We start from the raw sequence: 18209 nt of genomic DNA, 5'->3' as shown, positions 1-18209 counted from the left end.
GGGAAAAGAACCAATTTTTAGTTCTTATGTCATCAAGTCTACAAGCCTTTCCACAGAGATGTTCATGTTACTGTACAGTTCAAATAAACACGATGAACTTCTAAGTCTATTAAATGCACTAAGTTACTAATTTCTTCAGAGTTCCAAAGGTAAAATTTCAGTATGAACTTAAAAAGTTAAGAAACTCTATAGTACTATATAAATCTTCCTTTCAAAACTATGGGTCCTAGCTAGATGGGGCACATATCTGCATTCCAAGTGCCTGGGAGACAGAAGGAAGACGGTGTGCATGTAAGAGCAGCCTGGGCTATACAGCAAGCTCCAGGTCAGTCTGTACTGCGTGGGGAGGCCTATCTCCACAAACTGGGTACAGTACTTGCCTGCGTTTGAGTCATCACAAAACAAGAACTAGAGGTCCTAACACACTTCAGTGATAATCATTTGTGAAAACAGACTAGATGTGACCATCTAAAATTATTAAACTTGGGTACTTGAATTTTTGTCAAAGTATCTTTCATATAAGTTAAATAATACAAAAATGTTAAAGTCTGGTGTGGTGAGGACACCTGAAATCCCAGTACTCAGTGGGCAGAGGTAGGGAGATCTTTGTGAGTTCAAGGTTAGCATGGAACTCTATACAATGAGTTCCAGGCCAGCTAGGCTACATAGTGAGCTCGAAAAAAAAAAAAAAGCGCTATTGCTGGGTCCTGAGGTAGGTTGATTCCCAGTTTTCTGAGAAACCATCATACTGTTTCCAAAGTGGCTGTACAAGTTTGAACTCCCAACAGCAATGGAGGAGTGTTCCCCTTCCTCCAGTCCTCTCAAGCATAGCTTTCATTAGTGTTTTTGATCTCAGCCATTCTGACAGGTGTAAGATGGTAATGCAGAGTGTTTTATTTGCATTTCCCTGATGGCTAAGGATGTTAAGCAGTTCCTTAAGTGCCTTTTGAGATTCCTCTGTTGAAAATTCTCAGTTTAGATCTGTACCCCATTTTTAATTGGATTATTTTACATTTTGATATGGAAGTCAGCATGGTGATTTCTCAGTAAATTGGGAATCAGTCTACTTCAAGGCCCAGCAATACCACTCTTGAGCATATATCCAAAGATTCACACTCACACCACAAGGTCATGTACTCAACTATGTTCATAGCAGCATTACTCATAAAAGCCAAAACCTGGAAACAACCTAGATACCCCTCAACCAAAGAGTGGATAAAGAAAACATGGTACATTTACACAATGGAGTATTACTCAGCGGTAAAAGCAATGACACCTTGAAATTTGCAGGCAAATGGATAGAACAAGAAAAAAAACATCCTGAGTGAGGTAACCCAGACACAGAAAGACAAACACGGTATGTATGTATTCATAAATGGATATTAGACATAAAGCAAAGATAACCAGCCTACAGTCCACAACCCCAGAAAAGACAGGAGACAAGGAGAACCCTAAGAGAGACATACACAGATTCCCTCTGGGAAGGGGAAGTAGACAAGATCTCCTTGTAAATTGGAAGTGCGGGGGTAGTGGGGAGTAGTAGGGAAGTAGAGAGGGAAGAAGGGGAGTGGGGAAGAGAACCTGAGGGATCAGGAAGGTCGAACTGGGTGAAGGACAGAAAGGGAAAGCAAGAAAAGAGGTACTTTAAAAGAGGGAGCCATTATGCCGTTAGCGAAAAACCAGGAACTAGGGAAATTCCCAGGAATCCACAAGGATGACCCCAGCTAAGAATCTAAGCAATAGTGGAGAGGGGGCCTAAACTTCCCTTCCCCTATAATCAGATTGATGACTATGCTAACTGTCATCATAGAACTTTCATCAAGTAACTGATGGAAGCAGATGCAGAGATCCACAGCTAAGCACTGGGTTGACCTCCTAGATGTTGTCATAGAGAGGAGTGAGAATATGAGCAAAGGAGTTGAGACCATGATGGGGATACCTACAGTGACCTGAGCAAGGTCACTGACTCTGGACTGACAGCTGGGGAACCTGTGTAGGACCAAACTAGGCACTCTGAATGTGGGTGACAGTTTGTGGTGTTACTAGCAGTGGAAAAAGTATTTATCCCTAGTGTGTGAACTGGCTCTTTGGAGCCCATTCCTTATCCCTGAAGGATACCTTGTTCAGCCTAGATACGAGGCGAGGGCCTAGGTCCTGCTTCAAGTAATGTGACAGACTATTGATGCCCACTCTCTGAGGAGTGGATGGGGCTAGGGTGGGGAAAAGAGGGAGGAGTGGGAGGATAGGAGGGAAAGGGAACTGGGATTGGTATGTAAAACAAGATTGTTTTAAAAAGAAAAAGAAGTACTTATGTATATAAACAAATACATACCAGTATATTAAAACTATAAGTGTATACTCTATGCTTAAACCTCATGACAAGAATAGTAGATTGGGATATCAACTATGACTCAGTATAACCATTCAAAGGAAGAGGAAGATGGAAAAACAAACTGAAGATCTGGCAATAAAGAAATAAAGGGCACCCTAGCAGGTCCATGTAACGTCTCCTTTAATTGTTAGGTTGATATAACACAGATTCTACCAACCAAATTAAGATGAACTAAATATGAAAGAGTCCTCAGAAAATAGAAAGTTAACTTCACGAAACTACAAACAATGAAGGTTTTCCATGTATTAGGCTACAATGAACTTCTTACACAAACCTTACCAAGTCTCACAAAATGGAAAGTACTACAAGCTGTAGTTTGCCTCGGCCTGGCCTAAGAAACAGAATTGGTTTAGAGAAATTCCTCCCTCCTAAATGGAGCAGCCTGGGAAGGACAGAAACTGGCCTCACACTGGGGTCTGCTTCTCCCTCTTTTATCCTCTGCTAGCAATCTCCAGGGTTGCCTCCTCCTCCTTCTGGGCTTTGCTCTGGTTTTTCCCATTTATTATAGTTCAAAATACACTACTGCCCCAAGAGTATCTCTCCTAATTTTCCAGTTTAACCTAACACATCCCCCATCTCATAGTCTGTCTACCTTTCCTTTAGTGCATGTGTCACAGTTAAAATCTACTGTACAACTGAGAATTTGATTTTGGCATCCCTTGTCTCCAATCTTGTTAACTCCAGACTCATCCTGAATGCTTAATGAGCTGCTTAGATTTATCGTTTCCAATTTCCTGACCATGGCCCACCACTAAATTTTTTCCCCTTCCCCTCTTGCTTATCTCAGTGACCACCATTTGCCCTGTTTCTTAGGTGGCTGAAGTAAATTTTAATTCACCTTTTCTTGGCATCCCATATTCAAACAAATCTTTCAATAACTCCTTAAAATATCTATCCTAATAAATATGTTACCATTCTTGTCCAAGCCTCTATTTTTCTGTGTCTGGTCTCTTAGCTTAGTCTATTCACGTCCACTTCTAGCTGCCCCACCCCATTATCTCTTGTTCACACAAGGCCATTTAATGCCTTCTTCACACTTCCTGCCCCCACGTACTACAAGGGCAAGGGTACTGTCTGACCCATGTGCATACATACCCAGGAGCTAGCATGCTGAGCAGACAGATGGCAGACAAACAACAATTACTGGCTGAAGGAACATTTTAAAATGTAGATTCCTAGGTTCCATCCCTGGAAATTCTGACCCTGCATTTCTTAGTCATCTACAGGTGACTGATGAGGATTCCACCAGGCAACCCGGATCTCTCTCTTCTTGGAGATACTTCATAGCTGTCCTGTTTGCTTTCACTTGGGACCTTTGCCTCCTCAGTACACACAGACCTCTGAATTATCCCTGAAACTTGGAAGAAATGAGAAGCGAAACCTCCTTGGGGAAACACTAGGGAAACCAACTTGAAATGGTTAATCTTCAGTAAAGATATAATATGATCAGAAAAATCATCAGCTTATCAGAACTACTGCCGTACAGCATTAATTCAGTGGGAGGGGTTAACACATACAATTCTTAATTTTTTATGTTAGAGTAACTAAAACACTAATGAAATTTAAATTTTAACTTCATCTATGATTAAGTCTTCCACAAGGCCAACTGAAATCTAAACAACGATATAAGATATTCTCTTACTCCTTCCTATTGTATCTACCCTGTGACAGGTGTCAACAGCTAAGGGAATTAATAAATGCCAACAGTGGAGTGGAAAAGGAACCCTCACTCTCAGAGAAATCAGAACAGTGCTTATCCTAAGGGCTGTTTCTTTACCCATGCAGAACTGTTCTACAGTGTTTTATTCAATCATATTTGATTAAGTACAGGAGGAATTAGGATTCTATATATGTATTTTCATTTTTAAAATTCAGGGTTATCATAGAGCCCCATAATAAACTTACCAAAGAAATCAAAATACAAAAGAAAATTTACCATGAAACATTAAATGGTCTAGTCACTGAACAAGATCTCTCCGTCTAAAATTCTTGTAACTATAAAAAAAACAATTCGAACCCAAACTCCCTTCAAGGAAAAGATACTGCATTTTTGGCTAAGCTTCAGTTACTCCAAATGTTACTTCATAAAAAGAACAAGTAATGAAGATTTGAGTAATTTAATATTACTTATACAATAATAATTATATTTTCATCTGTTTCTAGGCACAAAAAAGAAAGAAATGAAAAAACAACAAAAGCAAACAAGTGAGGAGATTATGTTACCTGGATACTGAGGTCACACATCCTAATTCTGTTACCTGGATACTGAGGTCACACATCCTAATTACATATCTACTTTTCCCTTTCTTATTCAGGGCCTCACACAGACTAGAACTATTGACATTGAACAAAAGGCCCCACCCACCCCCACCTTTTTGCACTTTTCAGTTTGAGACAAGATGTTACTTTATTGCCCAAGTTGGCCCTGAACTGGTTCTACAGTCCAGGCAGACCTTGAACTTGTAAGCTTCGTGACACAGCTTCCCAAGTCACTGTTTTTTTCTTTGCTCATTTAGTTAGACATGATCTTCAGAAGCAAGGATAATCAGCTGATTGGAGAAGTCAAATCAATCAATTTCATAGTTAGATTTCCAAAACTCCACTCCCGTCACTCTGGGTACTTAAGAGAGGGCAGCCCTTTCTCACTGCCTCTGTCCCGCCTTCCTCCCAAAGCCTCCTCACCTGAGGGGCTTGTTCTCCGGGCCCACGTCTGCAAAGCCCATTTCCTCCAGCTTGCAGCGTCTGTACAGCTCGTAGTGCCGTGCATGGGTCTGCTCCCGCAGATCCTCCATGTTTGTACAAATGAGCATCTCCCGCAGCTTTACAAAGTCACAGTGGTTCTCATTTTCCACTAGTCAGAGAAAAACAAGACAGAAAACACATAATTAGTGCTTGTCAAATGAGCAAGGAGATGAAACACAAATGAAATAACGGAGAAATGGCCAATTCTAATTAATGGCCACTATCATTATATACAAGAAACTAAGGAAGAAAGAAACTCTTACATTATATACACTGAATTACAGGTAATATTAACACACTGAGAGGTCTACTTCAAATATAGTAGCAAGTGGATACAAAGGAATTAGCAAAGAAATAGTTCTCATTGCTGTACGCTCCAGCTGCTTCACTAACATTTTGCTGGTTCACCATCTCTACGCTCAGGACATTTTACACAGCACTTTGAAAACAGCAAGAAACTTTATCTCACTCCAAAGCAGTAAATTCTGTTACGAGCTACAATGATCAAATTCTTTTTCTAAAATATTACACTTATGAATTTGTATTAAATATTATTCAAAACTAGTAAATACACTGGTATGGTCATTCTATGTTTACAATAGCCAAAGTACTATAAATAGATATATTACAGTGACCAAGACTTTAAATTTTAAAATAAAACTTTTTAAATTTATTTATTTGAGACAGGCTTCATTGTGTTCACAGATTGACATCAAACTTGAAATCTTCTGGTTTTCACCTCCCAAGGAGCTAAGTAGGACTAGAAGTTTACCATACCGGTTTATTTTATGTTTTAATTAGTTTAAAATTTTTCTTGGTGTTTTACATTGATTTAAAATTATTACCACCTGTAACCCAATTAAAAAATGGGGCACTGAACTGAACAGAGAATTCTCAGCAGAGGAAGTTCAAATGGCCAAAAGACACTTAAGGTCATGCTCAACCTCCTTAGTGATCAGGGAAATGCAAATCAAAACAACTTTGAGATATCATCTTACACCTGTCAGAACGGCTAAAATAAAAAACTCCAATGATAGCCTTTGCTGGAGAGGCTGTGGAGGAAGGGGTACCCTCATCCATTGCTGGTGGGAATGCAATCTTGTGCAACCACTTTGGAAATCTGTGTTTCGGTTTCTCAGGAAATTCGGGATCAACCTACCCCTGGACCCAGCAATACCACTCCTGGGAATATACCCAAGAGATGCCCTATCATATGACAAGAGCATTTGTTCAACAATGTTCATAGCAGTATTATTTGTAATAGCCAGAACCTGGAAACAACCTAGATGCCCTTTAATGGAAGAATGGATGAAGAAAGTGTGGAATATATACACATTAGAGTACTACACTGCAGTAAAAAACAATGACTTCTCGAATTTTGCATGCAAATGGATGGAAATAGAAAACACTATCCTGAGTGAGGTAACCCAGACCCAAAAAGATGAATATGGGATGTACTCACTCATAATTGGTTTCTAGCCATAAATAAGGGCCACGGAGTCTACAATTGGTGATCCTAAAGAAGCTAAGTAAGAAGGTGAACCAAAGGAAAAACATATAGTTGTCCTCTTGGCTATGGGAAGTAGACAAAATTGCCGGGGAAAAAATTGGGATCTTGGGGGTGGGGTGGGATGGGGGTAAGGGGAGATGGGGAGAGAAAAGGGAGAAGGGGAGGATGGGAGGAACTTGGGGAAAAAGGAGGATTGGGATAAAGGAAGGTTGGATAGGGGAGCACAGAAGCACAATTCTTAGTTAAGGGAGCCACCTTAGGGTTGGCAAGAGACTTGAACCTAGAGTGGCTCCCAGGTGCCCAAGCCGAGGTCCCCAGTTAGTTCCTTGGGCAGCTGAGGATAGGGAACCTGAAATGACCCTATCCTATAGCAATACTGACGAATATCTTGCATATCATCATAGAACCTTCATCTGGTGATGGATGGAGATAGAGACAGAGACCCACACTGGAGCACTGGACTGAGCTCCCAAGGTCCCAATGAGGAGCAGAAGGAGGGAGAACATGACCAAAGAAGTCGGGACCACGAGAGGTGCACCCACCCACTGAGACAGTGGGACTGATCTATTGGGAGCTCACCAAGGCCAGCTGGACTGTGACTGAAAAAGCATGGGATAAAACTGGACTCTCTGAACATGGCGAACAATGAGGGCTGATGGGAAGCCAAGGACAATGGCATGGGGTTTTGATCCTACGTAATGTGCTGGCTTTGTGGGAGCCTAGCCAGTTTGGATGTTCACCTTCCTAGATATGGACGGAGGGGGGAGGACCTAGGACTTACCACAGGGCAGGGATCCCTGATTGCTCTTTGGACTGGAGAGGGAGGGGGAGAGGAGTGGGGGGAGGGGGAGAAGGGTGGGAGGAGGAGGAGAAGGGTGGGAGGAAGGGGAGAAGGGTGGGAGGAGGGGGAGGGAAATGGGAGGCTGGGAGAAGGTGGAAACTTGTTTTTTTTTTCTCCTTTTCTCAATAAAAAAAAAATTATTACCACCTGGAAATTGTGGTACATTCCTATAATCCCAGTACTCCAGAGGTTCATAAGTACAAGAGTATCATAATTTCCAAACCTGCTAGGCTACACAGCAAGACCATTTCATAAAATCAAAATCAACACTCCCCCAAATTCAATTAAAATATAAAAAAAATTCTCTGAAGCTAGTGACCGTACAAGTAATATATTTCTGCCATTATATTAAGGCATATTATTAACTGCCATTATGATTAAGGATATATGGAGTGGTACAGGCTGCTCAAACTCAGGGAAGTTAAGCAAGAAGAACTGAATTCCAGGCCAGCCTGGGCTACAAAGCAAAGCAGAATCTCAAAACTTCAAAACAAAATAAAACAAAAAACAAGTAAAAAGTCGATGATCTTACTTGCTTACTATAATGCCAGATTAAGTGGATTACCCTTTAAAGCTGGTTTACTAGTTCCTTTTGAAAATAGTTTAGCAATACCGTGATGAGAAAACATATAAATATTTTCAAGATGGTATACTCTGCCCCGTCTACACAGTAATATCATGTTTAGGCACTGCTTTAGATTTCAGTTCTAATCAAGCACTAGGGATGGAGTTGCACAGAGCATACCAGAGCAACACATACATTTTCTGTCACCGTTTATCCATTTACCTTGAACAATACCCCAAGGATACTGGCGAGCTTTGACCATCTTATTTCCAACTTGTATCTCATCCATACTTCCCACAACAGCAAATGGCAAATGTCCCTGGGAAGGAACCAAACATCAATCTCATTATCTTACGCCACAATATCAGTGACTAAAATATCAGTGATGGAAATAGTAGAGAACAATTAAACAGCGATTTTACTTGGGATATGTACTAATTATCCTACAAGTTAATTTTGGACACTACAAAGAAAATTATTTAATGCACATTTCCACATGCAAAGCACAATGTTATTTGGAATTTTAAAAAGAAGAAAAGGAGAAGCAGAAGGAAAATTTTGATACATGTGACACTGCCATCAACATTTTCCCCCCAAAAAAGGTATTTTAGAAACTATGTACATTATATAATATGCAAAATAATATCGTATCTACACTTAGTATATCACATGTACTATTAATATAAAATGATGCTAGTGGACAAGAGCTACAGGAAGCAAGAGGAACAAGAGATTACTGAGAAGAGAGATGCAATCCAAGCTGGGCTGGGAACATGGGGGTTATAGATCTAAGAGTAGGAAGGTCTAGCATAGGGCCTTCCAGTAACATGCGCAGCTCAGCCGGGGACTAGGAGTGTAGGAGTCTGTCTAATGCTGAGGCCTGAAATAGGGGGAAGATTCATGCACAAAGAAATAAAGCTTAATATTTAACAACTGAATGAAGTTTTAACTGTCTGATAAATTACTAATGAGCTTATGAATAAAATTAAATATAAAGGCAATTTACACCCGGGAATCACGATCACCTCATTTACATTATCAGGATTTTAGAGATTTAGTTTAGGGTTTCTAGTTATCATGACTGTAACGGTTAATCTTCACTGTCAATGTAACTATATTTGGGACCACCTGTGTGTGTCTCAGAAAGGTTTAGCTGAGCATGGAGACCCATCCCGAACATGGGCAGCACCACCATGGGCTGGGGATCCATACGTAATACAAGGAGACCAGACTAAGCGGCAGTGTTTATTTTGTTTCCTGACAGCAGGTGTACTGTGAACAGCTGCCGTCCATCCCCACTGCCAGGACCCCTATACCGTGACAGATTGCAATGTCAAACTACAAGCTAAAAGAAATTTAAGTGGCTTTGTCAGAACTTGTGTCACAGAAAAGTATCCAATACAGTAGCGTATGATAAATAGAAAAGGAAAGGGGAGAAAAAGAATGGCAGTTAGAGAACGCTATTGTTAGGCATTTAGTTAGGAGTGCATCCACTAATCCTCAGTCAGTCTGGATGAAGACTACTAACCACATTTTACAGACAAGTTAAGTCTCCAGATGTTACTGTCACAAAAAGCATCAGCCTCAAACTTACAATCCTTCAAAATACAACAAAGCATTTAAGAAATGAGAAACAGCAAGAAAAATAATGAGTCATCTTGGGTACATTAAATTTAACAAGCATTTCATTTGTACAGGAGACACTAGAAGGGAGAACATCAGCTTCAGGAGTTCTTAAAAACTCAGATTTTAAAGCAGCCAAGGGAAGCTGCATGGTCCTTTCGTGTTTTTAAAACAGGACAGAAAGGAACCATTCCGAGGTAATTAAATATGGTTCAACAAAGGTAAACCCAAGTCTTACAATGAATTACTTTATTCAGGTGGAAGTAAGAAAAAGGAAAACATGCATAAAGCACTCAGTATCTGTTTTTCAACAACAGCAAACATTTATTCTACTGGGCTTTTTGACTGAAGTCTTTTTGGGGAACACAAGGTAAAACAGATCCCACGGGTCTCCCTTTGTTTATGGGTGGCACATTCCAAGAACCCAGCAGATGTCTGAAAGTACACCCTGTGCACAGCCCACAGATAGTATGCTTTCTTCTATTCTGATGCCTATGGACATTTATAAATTAGGTACCATAGAGATTAATAACTTATGGCCAAGTGGGACAATAAACACTTAAAGCACAATACATGACTGTGTCTCTTTAAAAATACTATTGTATTAGAATCACCATTGTTTTAATGACATTAGTTGGTACAATGCCTATGGTAAGATTTTATCATGCTATACAGATTGGCACACAACTGAAAACTAGCAATTTCTGCAATTTTCCATTTTCACAATAAAAACTAAAGCCTCAGAAAGCGAAGCCTCAGGTGGGTAGGGCTATTGTGGGAACAGTGTTACTCAGAACTCAGCTTTCCTTTTACAAACAGAACAAATGTATACTCAATGGGGGGCTCACATTCATTGCACCATTGATCTTGGCAGTAGTCTCGTCATCTGTTGGGAACTGATATATCTGAACACCATTGATGACCAGTTCATTCATGAGCTTCATCTTAAACTTCTGTAATTCACTTTTAGAAATTGTATCTGCCTTGGCAATTAATGGTATAATGTTCACCTATTAAGAAAAAAAAAATCCACAATCTCATCATGGAAAATTTGTTTTTAATCCCGCAGTCATAGCTTTTCTGTATAAAACCAGTCTCTGACACTAACTTTCTCTGACCAGGAGTTGGCAAAGGATAAAGGAGTTGGCAAATTGAAACAGCACATTTATTCACTTATTCTACCTTCCTGCTACAACAGCTCAAGGAGTTGCCATAAGGAGCACAGGAAACTGACACATTTTACGACCTGCCTGTGTGTAGATTTCCCTAACCACAACAGTTACTAGTTGCCACTCTCATATATGCGCATATGTAATATTCTTATACACCCATTCCCATCGATGGTAGGTTATAAACATTTTTAAAAGGGCTCTTGTAAAATTAAATTTGCATTTGTATTTAGGTTTGGAATCTCATTATTTTCTCTCCACTCCAAGTCTTTTTCCACTCCACACAAGGGAAGTAGAACATAATAAACTATAAGCAAAAAACACCTGCTTAATTCACTTTTATTTCTTTATAATCTAAGCATTACGGTAATTAGGTAATTGATCCCCCAAGAACACTAAGAGAACAGGTGATGCTTCTCTTTTTGCCTCTTCTTTTTTTTACCTCTGTCAAGGCCTAGTCATCAGATGCCTACCAGCTTCAGAATTTGTCCCCAACACTTGAATAAAACAGAAGAGGGTGCCAGTCTTCCCATGAATGGCCACTGCTGACGAACTTCTACTGTCACCAGAAACCACTTCCTTGCAAAATGACAGGTGGTGTGTAGGATGCGTGACTCTCAGGAGGTCAGGGGCTGGACTGCTGAAAAAGCGCTCAGAGTCGCTTCTGAAAATTCACTAACAGAGCTTACTAACACAAACTGCTCCTAACAGAGCTGAGGTGGCTGCTTGGCCAGTACAAGAACATTCTAAATAAGACTTTTTGGCTATTAATAAAAAGTTAATAGAATGAGTAACACAGTTGTTTCCTATGTACAAAGGTAACTATTTTGCAAGATATCTCATATATCTCCATAGGAGTCTTAATGTGAGCTCACTATCCTCACGTCAGTGAAAACACGAAAGCCTGGCTAGGTCACTCAGTGCTGCAACAAGCTGGTAAGTGGCCAAGCTATTTATTTATTTAATTTTATAAATGTATTGAGTGTTAAGGGCAGAGCCTCAAACATGCTAGGAAAGTACATATCAGTGAAATGTGACATTATTATTTTTACCTTTTTAAATAAAATACTAATATTAGGTTGGTTTTGATTTAGTTTTGAGACAAGATCTCACTCTATTGTCAGGCTGGCTTCAAACTCCTGTCTAAAGCAATTCTCCTGCATCAGCCTTCCCAAGCAGCTGGGATTGCAGGTATACCACCACATCCTAGCTTCTACTGCCTATCTCACAATAGAATGTTATATTAAGTAGTTCAGCAGGCCATGGCTACAACCTTCTTATATAAAATACAGAAAAAAAAGAGGGTACTTAATTTTATAAGAAAACTTACACTTTGAAATTAAAAAAAAAAAAAGAATGTGCCAGGTGGTAGTGGTGCATGCCTTTAATCCCACCACTTGGGAGGCAGAGGTGGGCAGATCTCTGTGAGTTCAAGGCCAGCCTGGTCTACAGAGTGAGTTCCAGGGCTTCACAGAGAAACCCTATCTCAGAAAGACCAAAAAAAAAAAAAAATTATTTAAAATCATCAAACCTGAAGATTAGGTAGTATGTGCTTACAGACTATAATAAAACAATTCTCTCTCTGTGCCATACAAATATATTCTGGCAGCTTAGAAGAAAGGTAAAATAACACGTTTACATGCCTAAATATTATATATACTAAATGCATAATTTAACAGGGGCTATATCCATTATCTCATTTAGTTCTCACAAGGTAATAATAATAGCTATCTTTTACTGGGAATGTCTTATAGCTAAGCTCTTTATTTTTACAGATTAATTTTCACATCTATACTTCAAGGCAGGGCTTCACCTGCTTTGTATATTAGGGAGTGAGGAAACTGAGGCTCAGAGCACTAAAGGTATTTGCCACAGATGAAACAGCTAATAAGGGATACAACCAATATTTAAAATCACCTCCCCACTAATAGCAAATTCTATGACCTTTATAATACTGTATCATAGTGATCTTTTGTATAACACAGAATTTCACTTTTTATTTTATTCCTTTAAAAGCACAGATTTGTATATGAACAGATTTCCTTTGGATTAGGGAAGAAACTAGTCTTTTTCAACTTTTAAATAAACATAAAAGTCTTCCGCAGGTTAATTATGGAACTGTTTTTATAACCTCCTAAATTTATAAATAGTTACTTGCTTCAAAAATTCAGGAACAAATTTTCTTGTTTTGTTCCAAACAAAAACGTATTTCACCAAGATGAAATATTATGCTTTATAATCTTTGTCAAAGAAGTTATTCCTTTCACTATGTCTGAAATAAAATTATGTCAAAGAAACTCTATATGAAAATTTAGAGAACAATTGTAACAAATGCAATCACTAAAAAGAGAACTTGTTTAGTCTTTGTATCTTATTTTCCAGATTGAATTTCCCCAGGAAAAAAAAAATGTTTCAAAGACATACAGAATAAAAGCTGCAAAGCATGTGCTTATTATAATAAAAATACTTTAATATTTCAAGTATACTAAAATTCGAGAAGTTGGTTGCTTCCCTAATCCACCTTGCTGTCCAGGCTCTTCATGGTTAGGAGGTCAAGTGTCCTTAGAGAATGGCCTGTTGGAGCAATGAAGTAGAGGCACACGTGGATACGCGAGTCATGGTAGTTAAAAAGAGCGCGCTTGATCTTCAGTTCTTCTTGGAGATAGGCCTCAAATTGATCATCTATGTAATCAATTATTGGTTGGTAGCTGAAAAAAATAAGCATTTAAATATTTAATGCACATACCCATGCTATCTTAATAAGGAACCTGTACAATTACCAAGTCTGAGGTCTGTATCTTCCAGTAAAATCAGTTAATATCTAAACCAACCAAAGAGTTAACTACAGTACTAACACACGATATGTACAATATACACACATGAAGGTAATTCTGTCAAAACATTAGGATAATCTAGCTCAGTGGTTCTCAACCTTCCTGATGCTGAAACCCTTTAATACAGTTCCCTAGTGTTGTGATGACCCTCAACTATAAATGTATTTCATTGCTACTTTATAAGTGTAATTTTACTACTGTTATGAATCATAATGTAGATATTTGATATGCATGATATCTGATATGAGTGCAAAGTGGTCAGGATCCACAGATTGAGAACCATTGATCTAGTTAGAAATCGTATTAAGTTCATAAAGATTCATTTCTACATCTGTTCACATACTAGGTTCAGTTCTTTTAAGACTTACAACTGCCCCAAGCAGTTAAGAGCTTAACATATAATTAAAATAATGCATGGCATGTTGTTTAATTGGTTGAGAAGAGTAAAGGATATCAATTAAAATATGCAAGTCAAGGTGATTGACTTCCTGTTTTCAGTACATCTATAAGTCATGAAAAGCTTAGCCCACAAAAGAGGAAAGGCCAGTATCAGCTGAAAATATCTAACTGGTAATGCTGGCATGGTTTTATTTTCAGTGAATTAGAAGCAGGTCAATTATATCTTGGGCTCTATTTCTAGCCCAGATAACTCTCACATTCCCTTTAGCTGTTTCAGTCTATTATTCATCCTTTGAAATACAAATCAAATCAGTGTACTCAAAAAACAGTATACTTAATCTCAGCTTATGATGACTTTGTCAACTTTCTACTTCATGTTGATATGATAAAGCACTGTTTATGCAACGTGTTTGTATGTGTTCATGTGTGCAGGTCCCTATGTATGGAACCAGAGGACAACCTCAGGAGTCAAATGCCTTGTTTATTCAAAAGGGCATCTCATTGGTGTGGGGCTTGCAGATTGTGCAATACTGGCTGACCTGCAGGCCCCAAAGCTCCTCAGTCTCCAACTCCCCAGCCCTGAGATTACAAACATGTGTCACTGTGTCCACTTTTTAAAAATTAATATGGGGCCGGGCGGTGGTGGCGCACGCCTTTAATCCCAGCACTTGGGAGGCAGAGGCAGGCGGATCTCTGGGAGTTCGAGGCCAGCCTGGTCTACAAGAGCTAGTTCCAGGACAGGAACCAAAAGCTACGGAGAAACCCTGTCTCGAAAAATCAAAAAAAAAATTAATATGGGATCTAGAAATAAACTCAGGTCATCATACTTCAGGACTTCACTGGGTAGGCTATCTCCCCAACCCTTCTACCTTTCTGCTGTTAACTAACTGCACTGAATAATCCAAGACCATAAATAAAAGAATAGCAAGTCAAGCATTATGAAGATTTACAAAATAAAAGCTACCATAGAAACACCTATCTATCATGAAGATATTTTAATAGTTCAAAAACAGTTTCTTTCCTAGCACTCCTTGCTGCCTGGGCTCTGGACACTCCATGGACATCCTTGTAATTGTACAGAAGAGCTGTGAAAGTAACCTTATAGAACGTAGATAGAACTGAATTATTTTATAATTGTCTGGTAATTCTAGTCCTTAGAGACCAGAACCTAAAACACAGAATAGTGTATTCCCCCACTATAGACAGCAAACAGTTGGGGAGAAAGCCAGTATCTTCATAATTCTGTTTTCTATAAGAATTAGCATAATACCTTCAACATTATAAGAACTAAGTTCATCATCAGAATGATTACTAACAACACTAAGAAAGGTTCCTTAGAATACTGGTCTAAATATGACTCAGTAATATTCCCTTTCAAAAAACCTGAACAGTAAAAATCTTTAAGTACATATTTCACATAAAAATTTCAAAGAAGCATTTGTTAATTACTTAAAATAGGTCAGTAATGACTTATTACACAGTCCAAATAACCAGAAATATTCATGCAGATGACTGTCTTAAGATTTTTCAAAAAATGAAACCATAGATACTGTTGGACAAATAAACAGAATTTCTTCTATAGTAATTTATCCTGTTTCTAATTCCAATAAATAAAAAACACCATTTCAATGAGAAGACAGTGACTTAACTCATATCCTTAAAAAATACCAAATGGCTCAACAGGTGTTAAGAAATCAAGGCCAAAACTGAAGAAAAAAAGGAAAACTAGAAAGTTAAGCAGATATAAACTGACATCCCCAGAAAAAGCCACATTCTACAGGCTGCATGACTGATTAGCTGAAATGTTAAAGTTCCAGAATCCAATTATTTTTAGACTCCCTAAAGAGCTATTTACTACTTGCCTGTCTGTCTGTCTGCCCTACCATCCTCAAGACAGTCAAGTCAAGGGATGAAGGCCAAGAATGACATCAGAGCAGCAGAGGCCGTCAACTGACTTCACTCATTGACTGAAACCAACTTAACTGATATTCCCACCAGAGCATCTGAAAAGTATTTTGATTTGTGACTTTCATCTGTTCCTTTTGAAAAACTTCAAATGATTGGCCACATGGAAATATGTTATCTTGGACAAACTGAATCTGCATTTCGGGACCAAAGTCATTCGCCTTTGGCTCCAAAAGAAACTATCTACCATTCACTCAGAGGTGAGAACTGTTTTTGCAACAGTGGTTTTAGGTACTCGATATGGCCAAAGCACGATCCATATTTGCTGGAGGAGTCACGCAGATCAGTTGTCACAGCCCCTTGTGCCAACTACCTGGGACTGCCTCCTCCAACATGTGTTCTTTCTAGGGCTCAGACTTCGCTCGGTTTGGTCAACCGTCCACTGTTTGTTCAGAGCTGGGTGTTAGGACGCCGTTTATTTAGATATCTTTCATGTTGTTTCAGAGCATTTGGCTTTTTTTTTTTTTGTTTGTTAGCAGAATGTTCAGCTTATTTGACACAGGCAGCCTGTTCTTCTTGCATTCCTCTATTATTTAATTCAGGAAAGAGGAAATATTTGGAGGAAAACAGCCATGTGGTAATCCAGTTGGCTTTATGCTTGGTAATTTGTGTTGACCTTGCAAGTATTTGAGGAAAAATGAGAAAACTTAAGTAAAAATAAACATTTAATATTGTATACTGTTTGGGGTTTTCCTCACACACTAAATTCAAGTCCTAGGCATAAGGAAGCTTGCTGTAACTGAAAACTTAAAGCATCTAAAGGCAGAAAACAAGATAAAATTGGTGGCTCAAAATCAGTTACTTTTTAGAAACTATCTACATTAAAGGAGATGAGAAAGGACTAAATGCAGGTTTCACCCTGAAATAAAGCTTGTCTTATACAAGAAAGGAATCAGACAAACAGAAAACCCCACATACCTCTCTTCTTTATTGATCTGGTCGCCAAACCCCACTGTATTCACAACGGTCAGTTTCAAGCGAACATTACTTTCCTGGAGTTCGTACGTCTGAGCTCTAAGTCTAACGCACGAACAAAAGTGTGAGGATTCAAGCTCTTCAAAATTAGTATTGAACAGTGTGTTAATCAGTGTGGACTTTCCAATTCCAGTCTCCCCTGAAAGAAACAGAGAGTCACTGAGAACAATCACACATCTAAACTCTAGTGGGCAGCATGGCTGAAGCTGGTCTAAATCGCTAGGGGAACAATGACTACACATGCTACCCTTCTCTGACCTCTGAAGAGAGCACTAAAAATTTTTTTTTTAAAAAAAAAAAAAGGTTGAAGCTAAGCAAAACAAAACTAGTAGAATTTAAACGACTCATAAAATCCACAGAGCCATTAATCTTAGACACAAGAATCATCCTGCTTATATAAAGAAGGAAGCGAGCCTAAGCGTATGAATTCTGAAAAACTGGAGGAGTTACTGGCACTCACCCACACAGAGAATGTTGAAACAGAAGCCTTGCTGAATGGATCTATCAACCAGCTGATCAGGTAAACTTTCAAAGCCAACATGGCCACACATAGTCAAGGAACGGGGATGGTCTTTTTTCTGAAGAAAAATCAAACAAGTAACTTTGATTTTATTATTTTTTATATTTAGTATTTTATTTAATTAATGTACAATATAGGCACACTTGAAAGAAAATATAATTTAACAAAGCAACTGAAGATTTCACGACTTCTACTTCTCACTGAAAAGTGGTTGGGTAAAATGGAGAAAACGGACACCAGTGCTGAGCCTCCCAAAACACTCATTTCTCATTTCTTTTATGTGACAGAAGTCTAGCACAAATTCTGACATGAAAACATATGACCTCCAATTCCAAGAAAACATCCAAGTAAACTATGCATATTCACTGACAAAAATGAAGAATTTATGTCATCAGTTGTGGGAATAAAAGACAGTATTAGATTAACCCCACCCCCATCCAGACCAGGTACCAGCAATGGCCTCCTATACTGAGCCATCTAGTGATATATACTGATGAGTTAATTCAGGGGAATCCAGGTTTCCTGAACTTTAGTTGATAGTTTACTCTGATCCTATTTGTTGAATGCCTTTTTTGTCTGCTTTCTTATCATTTGTTTAAGGTATTCACTTTGTTTCCTTTGATTGTGTTTGCTCTCAAACTTCTGAAAATGCGCCCGGGGTGCTTTAGTCTTTC

General features: G+C 38.8%; 1 protein-coding gene across 2 annotated transcripts in view; it reads right to left on the bottom strand.

The window, feature by feature from the left end:
• Positions 1–18209, bottom strand: part of Septin10 (septin 10) — a 42281-nt gene that overhangs the window by 9116 nt on the left and 14956 nt on the right. For both annotated transcript variants that reach the window (XM_041656066.1, XM_041656065.1), the window contains exons 2-7: positions 17476–17593; positions 16959–17154; positions 13364–13550; positions 10522–10683; positions 8273–8369; positions 5075–5243 (exon numbers count right to left, since the gene is read on the bottom strand). In XM_041656066.1, coding sequence (XP_041512000.1) covers positions 5075–5243; positions 8273–8369; positions 10522–10683; positions 13364–13550; positions 16959–17154; positions 17476–17593 — 929 coding nt within the window. The remainder of the gene's footprint in view (positions 1–5074; positions 5244–8272; positions 8370–10521; positions 10684–13363; positions 13551–16958; positions 17155–17475; positions 17594–18209) is intronic.

This window comes from Microtus oregoni, unplaced genomic scaffold (genome assembly GCF_018167655.1).
Source record: "Microtus oregoni isolate MIOR12 unplaced genomic scaffold, Mior012 000007F_ref0000211, whole genome shotgun sequence".
In the NCBI taxonomy this organism is placed as follows: domain Eukaryota; kingdom Metazoa; phylum Chordata; class Mammalia; order Rodentia; family Cricetidae; genus Microtus; species Microtus oregoni.
Note: the sequence above shows the minus strand (reverse complement) of the source record. Positions and strands in the feature narration are given on the sequence as shown.